Raw genomic sequence first — 25,615 nt, 5'->3', positions numbered from 1 at the left:
TACTACACTTCCTGGCATGCAATGACCCCAAAATTTACCTTTCTTGAGAAGTAACTTGAGCCCTGGCTGGGTGGAGTGTCGTCCCATACACCAAAAAGGCTGAGGTTTAAGGCACATACCTAGGTTGTCGGTTCACTTCCCAGTTGGGGTGCACACAGTAGGACACCAATCACGATGTTTCTCTCAGCTCTCTCTCTCTCTCTCTCTCCCCCTCTCTCTAAAATCAATAAAATATATCCTTGGGTTAGGATTTTTTAAAAAAGAAGTAACTTGAGGATGTTTTCCAACAAAATGTTATGTATTAGTCAGGATTTGTGATGTAAGTAACAGAATTTAAACAGAAAAGAAATTTATTGCAAGGTTATCACGTAGCTCACAGAAGGCTGGCGTATCGGGCAGGAGAAACCACACTAAAGGCCACACTGTTGACAGCTGGTTAGAAAGCAGCTACTGGAACTGCTACCCCCGCTGCTGTGACCCCTGGACATTGTCCTACCCCACATGCCGCTACAGGTGAACGCTGACCATACTCCTGTCTGTTCTCCTTGATTTGTGGTCACGTTCGGGCTTGTGCTGCTCCTGCTCTTCCAATCTGTGGCATATTATTTTCCTCGGTCCATTCAAGGCTCCTCTTTTGTTTTATTTCATTGCATTATTACTTTTCCCTGTCAGTCCCCATCCCCACTCCCCTCTTCCGCCCACCTTAATGAGCTACTCAAGTGCGTTTCATGTATAAACACTTCCTCCACTCCATCTTCCATATGTTTATTTAGATCTGTGCATATCCATGAAAATATGTAGTGTTGTTTTACATTTACATAAATGATATTATGCTCTAAATATCCTGATTTTTACCTTTTCACTTAACATTAGGTTTTGGAGACCTATCTATGCAGCTATAGTAAATTTGGCTCATTTCTTTTTATTGTTCTATGTTTTCCATCCTATGAATATACCACAGTTTGCTTATCCAGTCCCATGGTGATGGACATTCGGGTTGCTTTCAGCTCTTCACTACCACAAACAATGCTGAAACTAACAACCTCAACTATATTTCTTTAAGGACCTGTGCGAGAATTTCTCTGGAATATGTATACCCAGGAGCATGATCGCTGGCTTGTAGTGTACACAGACACTAAGTCCCCACTTAATGTCATTAGTAGGTTCTGAAACTTTCAGTAAAACGACATACAAGAAAACTAATTTTACCATAGGCCAATTGATATAAACAAGAGTTAAGATCCCATGACCTTTCATTATTATAACAAAACAATGCTGAACCAAACAATATTATTCGAGGACCTGCTCTATTTAACTTCCAGGAGGTACTACCAAATTGCTCTCTTGAATATCCATACCAGCTTACACTCCCACCCACAGTTTTCCTTTTCTTCACATTCTCATCAGCACTTGATAATATCTGACTTTCTACACCGTTCTACTCTTACAGTGCTTTCTCACTATTTTATTTTATTTTTTAAAGATATTATTTATATTTAGAGAGAGGGGAAGGGAGGGAGAAAGAGGGAGAGAAACATCAATGTGTGGTTGCCTCTAGCATGCTCCCAACTGGGGACCGGGCTCACAACCCAGGCATGTGCCCTGACTGGGAATTGAACCAGCAACTCTTTGGTCTGCAGGCCAGCGCTCAATCTACTGAGCCACACTAGCCAGGACCTCACTGTTATTTTAATTCTAATTTTTCTAATTATCATTAGAGTTGAAAATCTCAATATATTCAAGTTTTCCTTGTGTAAATTCAATTTCTCCTTCTGTTAATTACTCTTCATATCCTTTGCTCATTTTCATATCGGGTTTACGGTCTTTTTTATAAATTATTAATCTTTTGTCGGTTTTGCACATTGCAGTGGTATTCTCCTAATTTATCAACCATCCGTTAATTTTGTATATTCCTGTCTCCTTTGTGTTGCCATGAACAGAGTATTCAGCCCTTGCTGCATGGTGGGCAGGGAAAGGTAGTATCTGACCACCTTCAGTTTCCACAGTTGGAAGTAAGGCCCTATCTCCCAACAAAACTCACAGTAGTGGGGAATCCCCCCAAACAGGATGGGGATTTAGATGCTAAGCAGCCACTACAATTCATCCCTTTGGGTGTCCAACATCCACATATACCCTTCTTCTCATACTTACTCTAAAAAAAATGTTTCCACCTAATATAGAACCTCATATAACAAACATGCACTCATTCACTCTCTAAAGGGAGACAGCAAAAAGTCTGTCAGAACACTTTCAGGTGCAAGCAATATAAAACCCAACTCAAGATGGCTTAAATAATAAATGCAATTTATTGGCGGACATAACAGACATCCATGGGCAAGGCAGACTTCAGGTATGGTATGGTCAGGACTGTGGTTCCATTTCTCTGCGGTTCTCTTGGTTCTGCTTCCTCCTCTTGTCAGCTCCATCCTCAGGTAGGCCTTCAGTGTGTTCACAAGATGGCTAACAGCAGTGACCAGACCACATACTTCTTTCTTCATATCCAAGGGCAGATAGACCACATCTTCCCTCAAAAACTGAAAGTCCTAATCTTCAGTGTGATTGGATCATTCTTGATCCAATCATCACTGTGGCAAGGAGGCAAGATTACTCAGATGGGTTTATACTAATAAAGGTCTACATCTAAAGCTGGAGGTGGGGTCAATCCCGCTCAAATTGCATAGTTGTTATACATGGAAGGAGAGGAATGGATATTGGAGAACAACCACAAAGCCTACTATAAAGTAGTAAACTCAAAAAGGAATATATGGGGTTCAGGAAAGATTGGGTCCAACCCAGAAGAGTGTTGAATGTATACCCCAGGATGACAGTTGTAACACAGGCCTACAGAGCAATCAGTCCAAATTGGAGCAGGAGGAAGGTATTTGGGGGGAAAAGGGAGGTTCAACTGATTTTATATTTTCCTTGAGAATTTGGAAAATTTAAGGAGATAAGTCAGACAATGCAAGGGGGGAAAAAAAAAGAATGCAGGCAATTAGAAACTCTGGGTGGAAAAAACTGCATAAAAAAAAAAAAAAAAGAAAAAGAAATGTAGCCCTGGCTAGTGTGGTTCAGTGGGCTGAATGCCAGCCTGCAGACCAAAAGGTTGCTGGTTTGATTCCCAGTCAGGGTACATGTCTTGGTTGCGGCCAGGTCCCCAGCTGGGGGTGTGAGAGAGGCAACAGATCACTGTTTCTCTTGCACATCATGTTTCTCTCCCTCTCTTTCTCCCTCCTTTTCCCTCTCTCTAAAAATAAGTAAATAAAATCTTAAAAAAATAAAAGGAGAAATGTAATCCGTAATCCTAATACAGTAATTGGAGAGTTAGGGAACAACATTTATATAATCATAATAACATAAACACTCTATTGACTTAAACTTTTAGAATGACCTGTTAGCAAAGTATGGGTGACTTAATTATGATTATAGAAGAAAATGTAAATATTATTAACCTTGTTAATATAAAAGTAAAAGTATAAATGACAAAAGTTAAGAGACTGAAAGAGGGAGTATGCATGGAGGTGATGCCACCAAAGACTCGATCTTTCTCTGCAGAAGCCTGGAGTGTCCTGGGTCTTAACAATGCCAGGTATTATGTAAAATGGGAGTGAGATGCGGGACTGAAAACAGGGAGAGTGAATGACTGCATAACAAACTGTTAACCCACCACCTTGTGTACAATTCACAGTAGCAAGGTATGTACCCATTAGGCAAAAACCAGAGGGTTCTTATCTAAGAAAATTGAATAAGCTCAGAGGAGAAAAATCTTAGTATTCAGGCATTCAGGGGCTCTGCAGCACAGCAGTCAGTTTCCCCCAATCCTCCTCAAGGAAAGCCACCGGTTACCTAGCCCTGTCCCCATTTACAGAGTTTCCCATCAGATTTTTATTGCTACGTTCTCAAGTATGAGTCAACAACCATGGATCACCAGGCATTTGAGAAAACTCTGCAAGTTGAAAGAGACTAAAATAAGCAAACAGGGGAAAACAAATCCCAAAGGAAATAGGTATATCAGAGAATAGAAGGAAAATACAAATACCTCTCTTTCCCACAGAGATTCAAGATAATAGTGCATCATTTAACAACAATAGAATACTATAAGAAAGGAAAAGTGAAGATGAATAGATATTTGGAAATTTTAAAATGTGATGGTGAAAATGAAAATAAATGCAATAGAAGAGCTGGAAAATAAAATTAAATCTTCTTCCAGAAAGTAAACAAAAGACAAAAGGAAGAGATGGAGAGCTGGGAAGGTAGGGGTGAGATAGGGAGAAAGAGAGGGAAGTAGATAACAGACAAAAACTACAATCAATTCAAAAGGTCTAACATCCAACTTTAAAATGTTCCAAGAGAGAACAAAGGACATAGAAGAGAGGAATGTATCAAATAAGTAAGATAAGAAAAATCCCTAGAGTTAAAGAACTTCAGAATGAAGGGACCTAACCAATGACCAGGACAATGAATGACAAATCCCCAAACCTAAATACATAATTATGCAATTTCAGAATAAGAATACAATTTAAAAAAATAACTAGTTAAAGAGGGAGGTGAATAGAGAAGTACTTTTCCCTATTCCTCTCCCCAAGTACAGCTAAAATCCTACAACATTATATATAAACATAAGAAGACTCTGAGAGGAGGAGGAAAGAAGGCAAACCTGTTGGGGACCTTGGTAGCAGAGGAGTGACATGGTAGTGAGTTCTCTGGGTTTGCTTTTCACCTCACATACCCAAGACTTGGTGCTGGAGAATGTGGCAATTAGATAATAACCCCTCAACTCCAGCTAAACACCACAGAAAAAAATGTGGCCTCTCCAGAAAAGGCAAAGTGGGGAGTCTAGACTTCCACCCTCACTGGCTATAAAGAGTCACCCCACCTCCTTCCTGCTGTGGTGATGTCCAAGAAGGCTGAGTGGGGAGCTGGGACTCCCATCACCTACCTAAGAGTAATGAAGAAACCCTCCCACTGGGGTGTCTACAGAGACTGAATGGGGATCCTGGACTTCCCATCCACCTGGCAGTACCAAGGTAGTGGCCCCTCTTTTGCTGCCAGAACAGTGCCTGAGGAGGCAAGCTAAAACAGAATATATAAATAAGATTCAGAGTCTGAAAACACAATACCCAAACTTCCGGGGTTTCAATAGAAAACCACTCATACTAAGAATCAACAAAATCTCCACTTGAATGAGAACAGACACTTAACAGACTCCAACACCAAGATAACAGAAATGTTAAAAATTATCTGATAAGGGTTTTTAAGGAGCCACCATTAAAATGCCTCAATATACAATTAGGAACACACTTCAAACAAATGAAAAAAATAGAAACTGTCAATAAAGAAATATAAGATATAAAGAACAAAATGGAAATTTTAGAACTGAAAAAAATTACAATAACTAAAACAAAAAGGTCAACGGATAAGCTAACAGAAAAAGGGAGAGGACAGAGGAAAGAATCAGTGAACTTGAAGATAGAACAATAGAAATTACCCAATCTGGAAAATGGAGAAAAAATAGACTGAAGGGGAAAAAAAAAAAAAAAAAGGAACAGAGCCTCAGGGACCTGTGAGTCTATAACAAAAGATCTAACATTCATGTCACCGGGGTCCAAAAAGGACAGAAGAAAAAGAGATGGGGAAAATCACCTATAAAGCAGTAAGACTTAAACTTATATCAGATGTCTTATCATTAAAAAATGGATGCTAGAAGAAAGTGGAGCAATGCCTTCAAAGTTCTATGGGAAAATGACATTGAACCTCAGAATTTATAGCCAAGTGTAAGGATGGAATAGATATTTTCAGACACGCAAAGACTCAGGAAGTCTACCTCCTACACAACATTTCTGAGAATGTTACTTGAGGATGTGCACTATCAAAGCAATGGAAAAATAAATTAAAACAAAAACCCTGGGAACTAGTAAATAGTGGATATAACCAAGGAAAGCAGTGAAGAAAAGTCCCCAAATGCATCAGGCGTAGAGAGTGACTACGTCTAGATTTGAGAAAGCAGATGGAGGGCTCTAGAAATAAGGTCTCTTGGAAGGAAAAAAGTGGGCTTAATGAAATACTTAATGTAATAGAGATTTTGAAAAGAAAAAACTGGAATATATGATAAAGTAAAAGAGTGGAAGAGCAAAAAAAGAATTAGAAACTTAAGGAAAAATGAAAAATTGCTGAAGAAAAACTAAGGAAAAATTATAAAAACACATTAATTGGCTCTGTAATATTTATAGTCATATTAATATAATACGCCAGCTGCAGGAGAAGTGTCACGAGCAGCATAAACCACTCTACCTCGCCTTTATCGACCTCACGAAGGCGTTTGATCTGGTCAGTCGAAGCGGACTCTTCAGCTTGCTACGGAAGATTGGCTGTCCACCACATCTGCTTGCTGTGGTCATGTCCTTTCACGACAACATGCACAGCACGGTGTCCTACAATGGCGCAACCTCTGAGGCCTTCCCAGTCAGCAGCGGAGTAAAGCAGGGCTGCGTCCTCGCGCCTATGCTGTTCGGAATCTTCTTCTCCATGCTCCTCCAATACGCCTTTAAGGACTGCAGCGAGGGTGTCTTCATTCACACCAGATCCCATGGCAAGCTCTACAACCTGGCCCGTCTACGAGCCAAGACCAAAGTCAAAGAGGTGCTCATCCGTGAGATGCTCTTCGCCGACGACGTAGCCTTGACATCACACTCCGAAGAGGGACTCCAGCAGCTAGTCACTTGCCTTTCCCACGCATGCAAGGAGTTTGGACTAGCCATCAGCCTGATGAAGACGAAGGTTATGGCTCAAGGCACGGGGACTCCCCCATGCATCACCATCGACGGATACACCCTGGAGGTTGTCAACGACTTCACTTACCTCGGGTCCACCATCTCGAGCTCTCTGTCAGTTGACTTGGAGGTCAACCGGAGAATCGCCAGGGCAGCCACAGTTATGGCCAAACTGAACCGGCGAGCGTGGAACAATTCCAGCCTCACTGAGAAAACCAGACTGCGCATCTACCAAGCCTGCGTACTCAGCACTCTCCTCTATGGCAGCGAGACGTGGACCACCTACGCAAGGCACGAAAGGAAACTCAACAGCTTCCACATGAGGTGCCTGCGACGCATCCTGCATGTCGCCTGGCAGGATAAGGTCCCCAACACCGAGGTGCTGAAGCGAGCCAACATGAGCAGTTTGCATGCAGTTCTTAGTGAGAGATGCCTCAGGTGGCTCGGCCATGTCAAAAGAATGGATGCAGGCCGTATTCCCAAAGACCTCCTCTACGGCGAGCTAGCAGAAGGCCAGAGGATGACAGGGCGCCCAAAACTGTGGTTCAAAGACATCTGCAAAAAGGATATGACACAGTGCTCCATCAATCTCAACACATGGGAAGTTCAAGCAGACGACCGCCTAGCCTGGAGGCTCACGGTCAGGCAAGGTACGTCACGTGCAGAGGCTGCGCGCAACGAGGAGGCGGTCCAGAAAAGATCGAGGCGGAAGCAGCGTCAACAGCAGCAACAACAGCCATCTGCCTTCACCTGTAACAAGTGCGGCAGGGATTGTCACTCCCGAGTCGGACTGCACAGCCATTCTCGGCCGTGCAGATAGACTCTTGGGAAGCTACGCCATCGTCTCTCGAGACGGACGGCTGCCAACGACGATGACTGCTTTTCAACTTTTAGAATCAAACTATAAAACTATGGACAAAACACACACACACACAGAAAAACTTATATTAACTTGACAATATAAAAGACCAGATGACAGAAATCGGGAGGCTGGCAGTGAGGAAGAGGGCAAAAGGAAAAGATATTCTCACCTAGCAAAGTTCTGGTCAAGAAAAATTGTCTATAGTTCGTGGAACAAGAAATAAAGGTGTTATTTAAGTTCAGAAAGGTATCTAATAGAGAAACCAAATCATATTAGAAGCAGAATAGTGCCTGAAATTGATAAAAGATAAATGCCCACATAGCACAATATTAAAAAATTTTTTTTAATATTACTTATTTTTAGGAGAGGGGGAGGGAGCGAGAAAGAGCGGGAGAGAAACATCAATGTGCAGTTGCCTCTCACACGCCCCCAACCGGGGACCTGGCCTGCAACCCAGGCATGTGCCCTGACTGGGAATCAAACCAATGACCCTTTGGTTCGCAGGCCAGCTCTCAGGCCACTGAGCCATACCAGCCAGGCCCACATAGCATAAAAATTATATATAGATATAACAATCAAAAAAAGAAATAAAAGGAAGTGGTTACTAATAATTAAAAGTGGTAGAGGGTGAGGATGTGGGGGACAGCAGATTCTTCCTTTTCATAATGTCATTTTGTACTGATTTATTAATTTGTTTTCTAAGTAATGTCATATATTACTTCTATTTTAAAGAAAAATGTATTTAAAAAATTTTTGAACACGATAAAGGAACACTCCTGCACACCACTCACCCTTCTCCCCAAATTCCCTTGTCCCTGGAGCCCTAATGGCAGCAGAATGTAGAAAACTTTGGGAAACCTTTCGCTCCCTTCCTGTCTTTCCCTCAAATGCAGATCTGGTTGCAAACTGGAATATTTGTTAGCCCACACTTGCCCTATTTATACCCACCACCTTGCTGTTTTCCTGTCTCCTAGGCCTGAAAAGCCCTTACTCCTCATCTCCAGTAGTTGGAATCCTCCCTATTCGTCAAGACTCAGCTCAAATTCCACTTCCTCCAAAGTCGTCCCTGGTCTTATGGTAGAACTTTTTCCTCTTTCCTCCCAGTCTCCTGAGTCTTAATTCCTCTAATGATGACACAAATCAGAGCTTCACATCCCCTACCATCTACAAGAGCGATCTTCCTAAAATACCACTCTAGCTCTGTCACACACCTGCTTCAGACCCTTCAATGGCTTCCTGTTGCCCTAGGATCAAAACTAAGCTTGATGGCCTAGCTATAGCCACTTCTTCCACGGCACGGGACAATGCCAGCTCCCTCCCCACCCCACAACCCATGCACTTTCGCACTCTTCACATAACTTTACTTGGGCAGCTCCTCTGCTTAAAATGTTCTTGCACCCTTTTCCACACGGTAAACACCAACTCTTCCTTCAAAACTCAATTCTAGCACCCCCTTCTCTACAAAGACTTTCCTGAGTACTCCTTCCTCCCAGGAAGAACCATCCAATGGTCCTATATTCTTTCCCTCGGTCTCATCTAGACTTCTGCATATAATCCATCACACTTGGTACACTTACCTGCTTACTGGAGTCCTCAATTCACTGTAAATTCCTGCACTTCAGGGCATCTATCTTGTCCCCCAGAACCTAGCACACGGCCTGCCCTGCCACAGGGGGAACCCAATGTATGCTTGTTGAACAAATGGGTGGAAAAGAGATGACCGAGTAAATACAGGAAAGAACAAATGACCAAATGAATAGGTGCTTATAGTAGTGCATGAATGAATAAGTGAATGAATGAGTTATGCATGAATAAGTGAACAAATGCTGAGTGGATAGATGAATGAAAACAAGAAGCCACTAAGTCATGAAAAGTGCCTGTGCCAGTGAGGCTACGAGGGAGAGAGAATGAGTGAATTCCCACCTCTGTGTCTTGGTTCAAACCCACCTGGAAGCCCTTCTGCCCCACTCCCTGCCCATCTCAAGTGCATAGCAGTTTTAACCTCTTTTAGATTACAAGGAACAGACACATTCAGCTTAAAGATGGAGATTTATTGAAGCATTCACAGGGCAATAAGGAAGTCCAAAATACAGAAGAACAGAAACTTGAAAATGGTTCATGATCCAAAGCAGCTCTAGAGCCTGGCTTATCTAGTCACCCACTCAGCTGCAGGCATCTGTTGCTCCCTTCTCTGGTGCTTCCTAAAATGGTGACTCAACTTCTTCCTGGCTGTATTTATACTCCTACTGCCACTGACTACCTTTATTCTGCTCCCCTCCTCGCTACCCCAGGGCCTTCGGGGCCTCACAGCTTCTGGGCCTCCTGTCACCTGCAGCTTCCTGGCTTCTGGGGCTTCAGTTCCAAATAGCCCTTCTCTGTGTTGTAGCTTCTGCTCATTCTGTAACTCTTGCTGCCTCTTCGATTCCTTTTGCCTTGCTGCCCCGTGGTTCCAGCTACCCTGTGGCTCCTGCAGCCTCTCATTTCTGCTGCCTCATGGATCCTGTCTATTCAGGCCTTCTGCTGCTGTATGAATCTTATGGTTTCAGAGTATTATCTCAGTTTTTGTTCTTTGTGGTTCCTGTTGCTTCATGGGTTCTGCTGCCTTGTCGCCCCACGTTCTCATGATACAAATGTCTCAAGGTTTCTGAGCTTTCTCCATGCTTTTGCTGTTTGGTTTCTGGCACCCCACACCCACCACCACTTCTGCTACATGAAAATCTAATTGTTCACTTCTTCTGAATGTCTCACATTCAGCCTCCCTGAAAAAGGATCTGATTGTTTTATACATTTGTCATTCCACAGGCCATCCCTATGAGACAGAGTTCTTACATCAGTCCACCAAATAGGCCATTGGCCAGCCTAGAGATTAGCTGTCCTTGAGTCAGATATTATCTCAACCTAACCATCAGTGGCCAGAATTGCAAGGTCACATGGCACAGAGCATGGCAACTCATCCTGAAGAAACCCCTCAGGACTGAGCATGGCAGGTTTGCTGAGGGTTTCCAGAAGGGGGCAGTGTAAATGGAGAGCTTTTTGTCTGGCCTCTCCAGTACACGGACTTCCAAGGCCAACTTAAGTCCCACCTTCTCCCAGGCCACCTCTGCCTGTCCTGATCTTTGATGGTGGAAAGGAAACTCAGGTTCGAGTTCTGGCTCCAATAGTTCCTACTAGTGGGACCTTGGGGAACTTCCTTCCCCTCCAAGTACCTTGGAAAGGGGTTGGATAAAGTCTCTAAGTTCCCTTATAGGTCTGACATCTGGGCATCTGACTTCAGGTTACTGTGTAAGGGATGTAAGTCTTATATCTGGGGAAGCCCTCAAAAACGCCTCTTGAGGTAGGAAAGAGGGATCAGAGTTATGGCTTGGAAAAGCCTCACTGTACACAGGAAGTGTTTAGCCGAGGTTTATTGCACTGGATGAATGCATCAATGGCTGTAGAGAGGGGGAAACCACACAGCACACAGAGAGTGTTTGACTAACCTGAAAAAGGAATTGCAGTTTCTGAGGAGTCTGAAAGGAGATTCTGATTCACATAAATGAGGAAGGAGAGTTACTGTGATAGGGTAGGAATCTTGGCTATTAATGGGTCCTCACTCTCTCCTCTGTCATCTCCCACATCCAATAATCAGTCACCAGGTCTGGTTCATCATCGTCCCTTAACAGCTCATACCTTATCCATTCCCACTGTCCTTGGCCTTGAGTAGGCCTCCTGGTATTTTCGAGTCTCCTAACTAATCTCCCTGTCTCCTCTCCCTCACAGATGCAGTCACTGATGCATTCATTCACTATAGTACTATTTATTGGGTGTCCACTTCGGGTCCAGCACTGTGCTTTTTGTTGGGACTATAACCATAGTAAGATAACCCTGGGCCCACCCCTGTACTTACAACTTACTCAGAGACAAAATTAGCAAATCCAATACTGTGAGAATTGAACAGGGAAACTACAGGCATGGAGCAGATAGCAGGAGCATCTCACCTGCTCCATTCCACACTGGCTGGCCAGAAACGGGTTTGCTAAATTCACATCTGACCCAGAGTTTCCCCTGCTTAAAACCACCCCATGTTCCCCACTGCCTTCCTGCTCCAGTTCTAAGCTGGCTGCACCCCAGTCACGTGCTGACCTTCATAAGCTCTCAGGATTCTGAGGCCCCAGCCCAGAGCTCCTGAAACTGAACTTTTAGAGGGTAGGTTCAGGATGCCCCATGTATTTCTGGTGCACAGCCAGTCTGGGAACCACACCGTCCCGTGATGTAAAGCTGGACTCTGTAGCCAGGCTCTTAGGCTTCAAATTCAATTCCTGATCACCTCTCAAGCTTCACTTCCCATTGCTCTTCCACCCCACCTGGGAAATCTTACGCCTCAGTATTTCTGAATTGCTTTGCTGTTTCTTGCCTTCAGGTCTTTGCGCATACCATTTCCACTACCTGGGAATTCCTTCCACTTCCTCACCTGGCTCACTCCTACCAGTCCCTCAAGATTCAGCTCAGGTCTGTCCTCCTAGACTAGGCGATGCCCTCCCTGAAAGTGCTTGTTAGATGCCCTCCTTTTTCCATGCTAACACACTGATCACACTGACACTACCTGGCTAATGGTAGTTTTATGCATTGCCTCCCCAACTAGAAAGTGAGCTCCTCCAAGGCAAGATAAAGATTTGACTCATGGTTGCGTCCTTGGTATGAAGCACGACTCCCAGTGACGTGCCCCATTAAAAGTAGACACTGTCGTGGAAGTACTCTTCAATAACCTAGACCAAGGCTACAGGGTCTACAGTATAAAGGACTCAACCCGGTGTCCTCCAACGATCCCTAACGATGTGACTCAGACTCAACTTCCTTTTAGAAACACCCCGGCGTCTGCTCTCCTCTGAGCACAGCCTTCACTGAGCACACGTTGCCTCATGATGGTAGGAAGCAGGCCGCACACTGGGAAAGCACTGGGTGAACACGGAGAAGACTGAGGTTGAAGTCTAGGCTCTGACACTGGAACACCCAGTTGCAGGACAAGTCATCTCACATCTCAGATCCTCAGAATTTAAGACCCTTTAGCATTTGTATTCCTGTGTTCCAGGGCCTTAGCCCAAGGCATGCCCTGTAATCCTTCCCCCCCTGAGGCAGGGATCAGTTATCTAGATCAGGGATTTTCAACCAGTATGCCACCAGAATTTTTAAAACATACAATAAATACCTATTTAGTCAGAGGTACTGACCTCTTTTCCCTTAGACTGTCAAATAAAAAAATGACAACAGCCAACACAACAGTTGTCCAGAGTGAAAGAATCAAAATTATACCTATTTTTTCGGATCAGCAAAAAGTATATTTTTCAGTGTGCCACAGAAATTTAGCAATTAGTTTGTGTGTGCCATGAAATGAAACAGGTTGAACACCGCTGGCCTACATTAATACCTGCACCCCACTGAATGAGAGTTCCAGGGGTAGGACCAGTGCGAGGAGCTCCATGCCCTTTGCTTGTGGAGGTGCAGCAGGAAACTGCTGCTGTTGGTTATAAGCTCGTCTGTACTACTCCCCAGGCTGTGTATGTATGTAGCGCTTTGATTTTTAAAAAGAAGCTTCTCAAGTGACTCAAGTGTAAAGTGAAGGTTGATAACCATCCTCACAGTGGAGAATCCCCAAGACTGAATCAGATGGCCTGAATTCAAACCCTCATTGTTATCTGATAGCCAGCTCACTTACTCTTCCTGGGCCTCAGTTTCCCCACCCATAAATGGAGGGAATAGCAATAATCACCGCCAGCCAAACTGCTTCAAACATATTTCATCTCATCTTTCCTACACTGCTGCATGGTAGGTCTCTATTATCTCCTTTCCTATGTGAGGAAAGTGAGGCTCACACAAGTGAAGTAATGGGCTCAAGTTTCTACAGCTGGGATTTGAACCATGGTGACTCCCAAAATGGGTTCTTCTAGATATGCCAGTACCTCCCAAACTATGGCACACATACACTGGTGGTATGAAACTTCTTTGATTGAACACAGACAAACTTGTTTTGACAATTACGCCTTTAATATGCATTAAAAAACCACAAAGCACATAAAACCTGTGGTTTCACAAATATCGCTACTTAGGATAAAATTGAAGTAGATGATGATGTTAAACCTAAGACCTCAAAGAAAAATATTGAGTAAATAGTACAGGAGGGCGATTTGGAAGTATCTATTAAAAACAAAAATATAAATAGCCTATGACTCTTTTGATTCAACTTCTAGTAATTAATCATAGGTAAACTTTCATAGACACACACACACACACACACACACACACACACACACACACATGATGTTCCTATGTAGTATTTTGTAATATCAAAAACAGAAGTCTATCACAATGGAAATGGGTAAAATATGATTAAGTCATATGATGACAATCTATACAGGAATTACAAAGGGTGACCTGAATCTACTAGCAACATGGATAGATTTTAAAAATATTAAGCCAAGAAAGCAAACTGCAAAGCATTTCCATATATTGTCTGCATTAAACATAATAACATTTTCAATGATTTCATATATGTAAAAGTCTTCAAAGTCTAGACACATGTACAACAAACAGAACAGCAGTTGAGGGAGGGAGGGGAAGTGGTAGCCGAATGAGGCTAGGTTTATTTGTAAGAATGTAATTCCTTAAAAAGAGAGTGGATTCATGTATTACTTGAGTAATTAGAACTGGCTTAACTTTTCAAAGACAACAACAGAGTTACAGACCAGGGCAAGGTGACAGTCCGACGGCAAAGGCTGACCTCATGGCAGCAGTCTGTGCTGCCTCTGCACAGTCCCTGCGGCTAAAACAGTTAGTTCCCGAAACAAATATCACTTGTGCTTGGCTGGGGTGTGGCCCAGGCACCCCATCAATATACATGATTGAAACTATAGGCTTCCTTAGGCCCTCAACTTACCAGGTAAAACCTACCAGTGCTCTGGAACTTTCCTAGTAACCATGGCATTCAGCATTTCCCAGATTTGGAGGTGCTTGCTGTCCCTAACTGGTATCAGAAGCCCCCAGTGATCCAGGCATGAGAAGGCTGCATTCTGAGGGTTAAGCACCTAGGGGACTCCAAGCAGGGATAAGGCTTCCAGTGAGAAGCTTGACATCATTAAATCCAATGAGGTAGGTGATATTGTTAGCTCCATTTTACAGATGAGGAAACTGAGGCACAGAAAGGTCAAATGACTTGCCCAATGTCAAACTAGTAAGGGATAAAAAATGGGACTAGAACATGCATCAGTCTGTCCCCAGAGCCTGGGCCTTGCTCCTAGTGCCTGGGCTGTGTTCCTAGTGCTCAGGCTCTGCTCCTAGTGCCTGGGCTCTGCTCCTAGTGCCCGGGCTCTGCTCCTAGTGCCCGGGCTCTATTCCTAGTGCTCAGGCTCTGTTTCTAGTGCTTGGGCTCTGTCCCTAGTGCCTGACCATTTCCTACTGATTTATCAAAGTCCAATGTGACCTTCTCCAGGAAGACTGGAGGTGATCATCCTCTTATCAAATTCAAAGTGCCTATACATGATTCAGTTAACCACAGGAACTCATGAACCCACTACGTCTCCTTAGGAGGGATCATGTCTGATTGAGCTCTGCATTCCTATCAGAGAGCCTGACAAATAGGGTGTTTACTATGTGTTCGATAAATACATGAATAAATGAAAACACAAATGAGTGAATGCAGGCAGTTTCATGTGACTGCCTGGCTCCTTCCTATGAGGTCCTGAATATCTTTGCCCAGCTCTGAGGTGCAGTCATACTAAGCTCTCTTGGAGTCAAATTCAACCTAGGCTCCTTCTAAAATGAGTCTGCAATATCTTTATTACTTTGCAAACACACCCACATGCACACATACGAACACACACACAACACACTTCACACATAAGCAATATGCTAGGGGTCCCATGGACCCATGATTATGGGTGATGAAAAGGGAGGTTGGGGAGGGTGTAAGGGGGGAATGGCTAGATGGCCCTGTTCATCTCAGCACTTCCTTCCAGAGGCCAGGATGCTCCCTGTAGCTCAGTTTTTGCTCCAGACCTAACATCACCTCTGTTCCTCTTTGCGCTGGATAGCAGTGCCTAAATTTCATGATTATAGCAAACAGGGACAGGAGGTAGGGGAAGGTTGGGAGACAAATATCCAGAGATTAGGAGATGGGCAGCTTAGGGATCCAGGCAGGGTGGGAGGGAAGAACTACTACTGTTCATTGGGGTTGGGGTTGGCATCTGGGTACTTGGTGAGGTCAAATGTCAGGACTTTGCTGATCACACAGTCCCCTTGCTGAAGGAGGGAGAGAAAGAAAAATGAAATTAAGAGGGGTCTAGCATCTCAGAACTGGGAGCCTCAAATCCTCCTCCCACATACCTGCCCAAAGCCCAAACAACAGTTCTCTTTGGGTGTGAGGGGATGTTCCTAGTCCCACGTGCCTCTCTCCCTGACTACCTCTGCATGCTCCTCTTTTTCTCTGCTGTGTGGGTGTCTTCTGCCTGGCCTTTCTACCTGATCCCAATTGCTAGAGCTCTGCCCAGCTGGGCTGGGTAAGCCTCCTGGGCAAAGCTTCAACAGGCCCAGATAGCCATTGCGGACTTGAGTCTCTATGCTTCCCTGCCCCCAAACCCCTCCACTGCAGCCTTCCCTTTCGGCCCTGGGGAGTCAGGCAGAGGGTGGGGCTGGCTTCTGAGCCACACCTGCCCTACCTCAGGGTAGACGCCAATAAGGCTCTCAGCCTTGGTGTAGAATTCCTCCTTGAGAGAGATGACGATGGCCTGGAAGTTGCAAGTCGACTGCTCCTTGATGTAATTGGCCACCTGTGCAAGGGGCCACCAACACTCAGCAGGGCTGAAGTCCTAGCACTGCCTTGTGTTTTCCAGTCAGAGCCAGAGGCAGAAGGGGGAATATAGGGAAATAGGTACTGGGAAGAGACCACTGGCTAGCGTGATGTGAATGACCCTGGGCCCAAACTCTCCGGCACAGATAGCAAGCAGCAAGAATAGTTAGGGCACACTCAGGAGTTGCTCCCCAAAACTCAGTCCCAACCTAGGGCCCCACTCCCAGGCCCCGCTTTGCCTGTACCCACCTTGCCAATGTTGGTGTTATCCAGGGCAGCATCAATCTCATCCAGGACGAAGAAGGGAGCTGGCTTGTAGCTGGGAGAGAACCAGAAGGTGAGCTGACACCGATGAGGTTGGGGTGGGGCAGGACAGCCCCAGGGCCCATCACACAAGGCCAGCTTCCCCTCTACTTCTTAAGACTAAAAATCCCAGGCCTTAATGTTCCCTGAGCCCCTAAAGGCCAAGAGACCAACTGAACCCTCCTCTGAATCCAGCCCTGTGCTCCCAGTTCCTGTAGAAACAGAAGACATGGTCCTCTCCAGAGCTTCCAGGCTGGCTGGGGAGACAGGCTCTGGCCATACTGACCGAACTACCTAGAGGTCTGCCCCAGTCGCCTGTACCACGCTGCCATGTCTCCCTGCCTGTACGCATGCCGCACTCTCCAGTCAGAATGCCTGCTAATCTCTGGCCAATTTCTACTCATTATTTACATTTCCTGCTCAACTGTTACCTTTGAAAGTCTTCCCTGGTCGCCCACACCCTTCTCCAGATTGGGTTGGTGTCTCTCCTCTGTGCATCCACAGCACACAGGCTCACCTGGTTACAACAATTAGCTCACTGTCTGTTTACACATCTGGCTTGCACTAGACCGTGAGCTCCTTGAGGACAGAGAGCATGTCTGACTCATCTGTGTCCCCTATTCCCCTACAAGGTCTGGCACAGAGCAGCTGTCAAGAAATATTCGCTGAATGATACTGTACAATCAAGCACTAACTTGGATTAGTTAGATTCCAGTACTTAGGAAGGCCAAGGTATGCCACAGTGGTCAAAGCAGGCTTCCTTGAGGAACAGGAGGAGAATGAGACATGGAAGGGGTGGCAGGTGACAGTCAAGCTAGATTTGCATTGAAAGGGCTGCTTAGCCAGCAACCATGTGAGCAAAAGCCTGGTGGAAGGACTGGACACATGCAAGGGCCAGTGAGGGCATGCTGAGTGGTGAGGGTGGATGGGGAAGACAGGTCTAGGAAACCGAGACTATGTATACTGTACGTAGGGAAACCGGGATGCAGTCCAGATTCCACCAGAACATCTTCACCTCTGCAGATCTCTGCATATCTTTGGGCCCCAGAGCCTCTAATGGTCTCAGTTCAGTCTCTCCGCCAACAGCCACGGAGGGCACAGCCTTACCTATGAATGGCAAAGAGCAGCGCCAGAGCTGCCACTGTTTTCTCTCCCCCTGACAAGTTGTCCATAGGCCGGAACCGTTTGCCAGGGGCCACGCAGTTGTAGTTGATGCCGTCCAAATAGGGCTCCTCGGGGTTTTCAGGGCCCAGGAATGCCTAGGTCGGAGGCAGATGGGTGAGGATCTGGGTCTGGATGGGGTTGGGGACAGGAAGCCTAAATGGAAGGGCAACTGAGGATAAGAGGAAGGTTGCATAAGGGGCTCCAGCCTACCTGGGCACTGCTGTTGCGGGACAGGGCCTTATATATCTCATCAATGTTGGTGGCCACAGATTCAAAACAAGCATTAAAGCGGTCAAAGCGCTCCTTCTTGATCTGTTCGAATGCCTGCTTGGCCTTCTTGGCTCGCTTTCGGGCCGCCTCAAACTCTGCCACAAGGGAAAGACAGGTGATTCCTCAGTGCCTGGGCTCTGCCAAGGCCTAGGAACATGCTGTCTGACAAGAATAACCCGAAAATGACAATCCACAGAGCGGGGATATCCCACAGAGGGAGAGATGAATGCCTGGGGAGAGTCCCAAGAAGGCAGTCCCTCAACCAGATATATCCAGGGGGCTGGCCAACACATGCAAAGGAAGAAACACAGCCTGGGAGCCACATAAACATGGATTCTTTCCTGGGTGCTAGCACCAACCAGCTGTGTAACCCTAACAGGTGATTCACTCTCTCTGAGCCTTAGCAGTTTTCCACTGTATAAAACAGATGTAAAGCCCTGACTGGTGTGGTTCAGTGGGTTGGGGATTATTCTGCAAACTGAAAGGTCGCCGGTTTGATTCCTGGTCAGGGCACATGCCTGGGTTGCGGGTTCAGTTCCCGGTTGGGATGCTTGAGAGAGGCAACCGATTGATGTTTTTCTCCCTCTCTTTCTCCCCTCCCTTCTCTCTAAAAAATTAATAAATACAATCTTAAAACAACAACAACAGGTGTAATAACTCCTACTGTTTAGGCCTCTGGGCATTTCAAGTAAGAAAGCATGTAAAAACAGGGTGTGTAACAACAGGCCCTTGCCATGCCTCCAGCCTCCTGTCTTCATCTTATTCCCAAGTAAAAGGGGGAAATCCTACCATCTGAGGTCTCCTGGAACTTGTCTCGAACACTTTCCAGCTTTTCCATGGCCTTCATGTTGGGGGCAGCAATCCGCTGCAGCACACTCTGCTGCTCATTTAGCTTCTGCTGCAGTGTGTTCATCTCCTGCTTGATCTCCTCCTCAGCCTGTGCATCCTGTAAACCGCAGGCCCAACAATATCAAGAAGGGCTGGGACCCCAAGCCCAGGTCCCCAAAGAGATGCTTAACATGTGGGCACCTGCTCCTGTGAAGACAGCTTCTTCAGTTCCTCCCCCAATAACCATTCCCACCATCCCTGGAAATATCAGGTTGATGCCGCCTTCTCATCTCTAGCCCTTCCCTCAAGTCCTGTCAACTTCTCCATCTCTCCAGAGGACAGCTGGTGGTGCCCCTCTCTGGCTCTCAGCCCAGGCCATGAGCCAGCACCATCTCAGGGTGACCTAGAGGCTCCCACACAGGCTGATCCGGACTCTATAACAAATGAGGCAATTCACGTTTTCTGCCCTGATCACTACGTCTGAGCAAATTCCACTTGAGTCTGGTTTTAGGTTTTATGGATATTACCTTTAGGTTTTATGGGTAAGTGCCTCTCTGCCACCTTCAGTGAATAAATATTTACTGAATGCCTTCCAAGTGCCAGGCACTGGGGCCCTCAGGGCCTGTGAGCCATGGTTCCTGTGCTCACAGTGCTTGTGGACTGACAGAGGAATGCATATAAGTAAATAATGAACTCCTGGTCAAGATGGAGATGTAGGTAGACATGCTTCGCCTCCTCGCGCACCACAGAAAGAATTACAACCAGATCTCAAAACTAACGACACCCAGAACCATCAGAAAATCAAGCTGTATGGAAGTCCAACTACCAAGGATTTAAAGAGGACACATTCATCCAAATAGGTAGGAGGGGTGGAGTCGCATGGACAGGTGGAGATGCGGCATGGCGCAGGCCAGACGACATAGCCCAGGGTTCCAGCACCAGGAAGACAGACTCCCCCACGCCCCAGTACCTCTGGCTGAACAAACAAGTAGGGGTTGGGGCAGCAGAAGAAACTGCCAGATTTTTGCTGCTTAAAGGGCCAGCACAGTCTTCAAATGTACACAAACCCACCCACTCCAGGATTCACCACTGGAGCAGCAGCTGGAAGGGTAATAGAAGCAAGTGTGAAGAGGTTGAGGCGACTAGAAATGGAGCAAGCCACCAGAAGCCAGGCAGCAGCATTGTCTCCTCTCCGAGCCCTCGCCACATAGCCATAAAGCAGTGAAGAGGGTTGGCCCACCCTGGCAATTACCTAAACCTCTACCCCACACAATTTACAGGTGGCTTTTCTACATAGGCCACGTGACTAAGACAGGGAGTCAAAGCAGCTCTACCTAATACACAGAAAACAAACACAGGGTGGCTGCCAAATTGAGGAGGCAAAGAAAAACAGCCGAAATGAAAGAACAGAACAAAACCCCAGAAAAAGAACAAAGCAAAACAGAGATAGCCAACCTATCAGATGCAGAGTTCAAAACTCTGGTGATAAGGATGCTCAAGAAAACTCACTCAGTATGGCAACAACATGAAAAAGACTCAGGAAGAAATGAAGGTTACACTAAGTAAAATCAAGAATAAGCCACAGGAAACCAACAGAGAAATGAAGGAAGTCGAGATTCAAACCAACGATTTGGAGCATAAGGAAGAGATAAATATTCAACCAAAACTAAAAGAAGAAACAAGAATTAAAAAAAAAAATGAGGATAGGCTTAGGAACCTCTGGGACATCTCCAAATGTGCCAACATCTGAATCATGGGGGCGCCAGAAGGAGAAGAGGAAGAACAAGAAATTGCAAACTTACTTAAAAAAAAGTAATGAAAGAAAATTCTCCTAATTTGGTGAAGGAAATAGACATACAAGTCCATGAAGCACAGAGTCTCAAGCAAGCTACGCCCAAAGAGGACCTCACCAAGACACATCATAATTAAAATGTCAAAGGTTAAAGATAAAGAAATAACCTTAAAAGCAGCAAGAGAAAAGAAGAGTCACCTACAAAGGAGTTCCCATAAGACTATCAGCTGATTTCTCAAAAGAAACTTTGCAGGCAAGAAGGGACTGGCAAGAAGTATTCAATGTGATGAAAAGCAAGGACCTACAACCAAGATTACTCTATCCAGCAAAGCTATCATTTAGAATGGGAGGGCAGATAAAGTGCTTCCCAGACAAGGTAAAGCTAAAGGAGTTCATCATCACCAAGCCATTATTATATGAAATAAATGTTAAAGGGACAGATTTAAGAAAAAGAAGATCAAAACTATGAACAGTAAAATGACAACAAACTCACAACTATCAACAACAGAATCTAAAAAATAGAAACAAAAACAAACTAAGCAAACAACCAGAACAGGAACAGAATCATAGGTATGGGGATCATTTGTAGGGTTATCAGCTGGGAAGGAGAAGGGGGAGAATGAGGGAAAAGGTGCAGGGATTAAAAAGCATAATTGGTAGGAAGAAAATAGACAGGGGGAAGTTAAGAATAGCATAGGAAATGGAGAAGCCAAAGAACTTATATGCATGACCCATGGACATGAACTAAGGAAGGGATTGCTAGAGGAAAGGGGGGTACTGGGTGGAGGGGGGTAAAGGGAAAAAATTGGGACAACTGTAATAGCATAATTAATAAAATATACTTTAAAAAAGTAAATAATGAAAATAGTATATGGTAATACCAAAACTACAGTAAACAGACATGTTGGGCCAGCATACAAGATCACCTAACTCTGACTCTGGGGCTATATATATTTATTTTAGGAAAGCCCTTCGGCAGATCTCTATACACTGGTATAAAGTGGTCTCTAGGATATAAGTAAAATATGAAAGATACACAATGGTATTTTTTATCTGAAAGGAATATGAATATATTTGCATACAAATATATTTATTTTTTAAAAGTACAATAGCCAAAAAAGGATAATCCAAAAATTAATTAAAATGGTTATGGACAGAGGAAGAGAGGTGACGGGGACAGGAAAGGAACCTAAACTTCTCTTCATGTACTTTGTACTATACTTTTGGTTTTAGAACCATAGGAAGACTACATAACTATAAGATAAAATTAAGTCAAAATGTGAAAAACACTAGGTAAAAATGTTGTTGGGATACAAGATATTCACAAGATGCTAAAGAATCACCCTAAAGATTACTAACTATTTACAATGGTAAAAGTGTATGTTTAGTGTTGAGAAATCTGGCAATTGATACCTTAACTGAGGACCAAACTTAGTATCATAAACATGGGATATCTTGACATTATATGCCTCCTGGCATAATGCAATACAAAGTACAAAGCATCACCATTGAAATGTTCTTGCCAAAAGTTACTTAACCCCAATCCATCAAGCCTCCAAACTAGATCAAACTTCCAACTCACCAGAAGAGTAAGTTCAGCAACAATGAAAACAAACCAACATATCCATAGCGTATCCATAACATATCCATTCTTCAAGACAACACATAGACTCTTCAAAAGAACAATGTTATGAAAAAAGTGAGGGGAATGCTCTATATTAAAAGAAACTAGAGACAGAACAACCAAAAGCAATACATGATTAGATCATCATTTAAAAATTATATATAAAAAACACTTCTGGAACAACTAGGGAAATCTAAATATGGGCAGGTTTTTTTTTTTTCTCTTACCATTTTATTTATTTTTAGAGAGAGGAAGGGAGAGAGAAAGACAAGGAGAGCGATATGGATCAGTTGCCTATCGCACACCCCCAACTGGGGGCCTGGCCCGCAACCCAGGCATGTGCCCTGACCAGGAACTGAACTGGCGACCTTTCGATTTGCAGGCCAGCGCTCAATCCAGGGCAAATACGGGCAGCTTATTAAATATGAAATTACTATTACTTTTCTTATGTGTAATATGGAATTGTGGTTATGGAGGAGAATCTCTTGTTCTCAGTATGCTGAAATATTTAAGAGTTGAAGTCTGCAACTTCCTTCATGCAGTTCAGCAAAAACAAAAAAAGTGTGTAGTATGGAGGGAGGGAATCAAGACAAGAGAGAGCACACTGAAAAAATATTCATTGGTGAATTTAAGGTGAAAAGCATATGGATGTTCACTATACTATTCTTTCCATTTTTCTATAGGTTTGAACATTCTTAAAATTAAAGTTGGGAAAAATAAAATGTTAAAAAAGAGCAATCCTTTAAAAACTGAAAACTAAACAAAGACACCTGACTATATATTAAGTTGGTTAAATACTCAGAATTCTTTCAAATTACTTTAAAAACACAGACACACAACTGTACATTCCCAATAAGCAATTAGCTTAGCAACAAAAAACCTCAAGGAAATCTTAAACAGCATTCAATAATTAATCTGTTACTAATAGTATCTTACTATGATTTCCAAACTGTTACAGAAGAGGATAAAGTAAATATCTTACTATGTTAGTGTTACTAGGAACCAAGGTTTTTAGCAAGAATGGAGAGTCAAACATAAAATCAATCTTGAACTTTGAGAATTACAATTTAAATTGGAAGTATAAATAGAAACTCATGACACATTTTCCTTCAAAATAAAAAAATGCGTTTCATAGCCCAGTTTACCAAAAAGTTCTAGAAGCACCAAGCAACCCAGCAGTCATGAGCACTCCAGTGTCCAGATGGTAGTCACTAAATAATAAGCATTTCCTACTAAAAGAAGTCAGAGCTTCTCAGAGAAATGGCTAACTCCAAGTCTTGGGGTAGGAAATGCAGAGGATGAGCCTAGAAGTACCAGGAAGCAGAGAAGATATCAAAAACAGGAAGAGTTGTGTCAAAAATGATTCAGAAGCCAACTTGAATGAGTTCCCACTGGCCAAATATGACAACTTGAATAATGACCACTGCCCTGGCTGGTGTGGCTCAGTGGAGTGAGTGCTGGCCTGCGAACCACAGAGTCACCAGTTCGATTCCCACTCAGGGCACATACCTGGGTTGTGAGCTAGGTCCCCAACTGGGGGTGCCTGAGAGGCAACTACACATTGATGTTTCTCTCCCTTTCTCCCTCTCTTCCCTTCCCTCTAAAAATAAATAAATAAAATCTTTACAAAATTAAAAAATAGAAAAAGAATAACTACCAGAGTACAACACACCACATATATTTAAACCCACTAAGTTCATAATAAGAAAACAATTCAGTGGACAATCTTGAGAATGCCACAGCTACAACTCATCATTTTATAAAATGGTAATAAAAGGGAAAGAATCACGCATATATATCCCGCCTTTCCTATACAAACTGTACGTCAGGGTAACCAAATAACTGATGAGAGCAAATCTCTCTTCACAGCATTCTAGCTCATAAACAAAGAAGAAATGATCTCTTTTAGAGATGTATTCTGAAATATTTACAAACAAAGTGACACAATGTACAGAATTTATTTTTAAATAACCTGGGTGTGAGAAAGAAGAAAGGAACATATGGGGATGCATATGAAACAAGTTTGGCCACGAGTTGATAACTATTGAAACTGGCCAGGCAACATGATAGCACTCTATTATTTTACTTATGCATATGAAATTTTCCATAATTAAAATAAGGACAAAGAACAAAAATCAGCTTGAAGTGGCTCCCACTGGCCAAGGATGGGATGATTTGGACAACAAAAAAGGAAAATAACTGCAATAGACTGAAACAGACCAAAACATATTTAAATACTTATGTTTATAATAAATACAAATTAAAAACCTCATTGGTCACCTTTAAAGGTTACAACAGCAACCAACTCATTCTAAAAGCTGGTAAATAAAGGAAAAGAATTAATATTTTCTACACTAGCTGTATTTCAAGAGAACTAAATAGCTGATGTGAGAAAGTTCTTTTTAGATATCTAATTAATAAGTGGAAGAGGAATTCAAGAATTAGAAAATCACCATTCTGAAAGCCCCTAAGGGATCTAGACAATGATCATGAAGAGTTGCTAACACCAACTAGTGAAAGGCTAATAGAGAACTTCATAAAAACTGACTGGGCTAACAACACCTGAACCTAGTGATCATGATTGTTTTTCTTTTTTCAAACATACACAAAAATGCAGAGAACATAATGAACTCCCATGTACCTATTATCCAGCTTCAATAATTATCAACTCATGGCACATATTCTGCCATCTATACCCAAATCCTTTCTATATTCAATTATTTTAAAACAAACCTCAGACATATTTCATCTATGAATACTGTACTTCAATATGGAGCTCTAAAACAGGGTTTCTGAATCTCAGCATTACTGACATTTGGGGCCAGATGAATTGTTTCTGTGGGGCTGTGCTATGCATTGTAGGATGTTTAGCAGCATCCCCAGATACCAAGAGTAACCTCCCCTCCAGTTGTGACAAGTGGGTGTGATGAGTATCTCTATAAGTTCCCCTCCCTCTTTTTTCTTTGCAATGGATTCAAGGGAGGGCCACATATTCCAACTGGTTGATTTGTCTCCTATAGTCTATAAAAGTTCTCCCTCTCTGTTTTCTTTCTTCCCATTTATTTATGGAAGAGGACAGATCTTTTGTCCTTTAGTTTCCCAGTCTGGATTTAGTTGAATGCTTCCCTGAGCTTTTATTTAACATGTTCCTCTGGCACCAGTGTTTCCTATAATTGGTGGATATAAA

At 43.6% G+C, this 25,615-nt stretch overlaps 1 protein-coding gene across 3 annotated transcripts in view; it reads right to left on the bottom strand.

Moving 5' to 3' along the window:
* Positions 1 to 13,638: 13,638 nt before the first annotated feature.
* Positions 13,639 to 25,615, bottom strand: part of SMC1A (structural maintenance of chromosomes 1A) — a 32,762-nt gene continuing 20,785 nt past the window's right edge. For 2 of the 3 annotated variants that reach the window (XM_090264416.1, XM_090264418.1), the window contains 7 exons: positions 22,387 to 22,476; positions 18,974 to 19,130; positions 18,125 to 18,279; positions 17,858 to 18,009; positions 16,697 to 16,766; positions 16,317 to 16,427; positions 13,639 to 15,900 (listed from right to left, as the gene is read on the bottom strand). In XM_090264416.1, coding sequence (XP_090120542.1) covers positions 15,817 to 15,900; positions 16,317 to 16,427; positions 16,697 to 16,766; positions 17,858 to 18,009; positions 18,125 to 18,279; positions 18,974 to 19,130; positions 22,387 to 22,476 — 819 coding nt within the window. In that variant the 3' untranslated portion in view covers positions 13,639 to 15,816. The remainder of the gene's footprint in view (positions 15,901 to 16,316; positions 16,428 to 16,696; positions 16,767 to 17,857; positions 18,010 to 18,124; positions 18,280 to 18,973; positions 19,131 to 22,386; positions 22,477 to 25,615) is intronic. The other variant, XM_090264417.1, reaches the window with a different exon arrangement.

The sequence above is a fragment of the Furipterus horrens genome, unplaced genomic scaffold, assembly GCF_987537825.1.
Source record: "Furipterus horrens unplaced genomic scaffold, mFurHor1.1.pri manual_scaffold_17, whole genome shotgun sequence".
In the NCBI taxonomy this organism is placed as follows: domain Eukaryota; kingdom Metazoa; phylum Chordata; class Mammalia; order Chiroptera; family Furipteridae; genus Furipterus; species Furipterus horrens.
The sequence above is the reverse complement of the archived record's forward strand: the minus strand, read 5'-3'. Positions and strand labels throughout refer to the sequence as shown.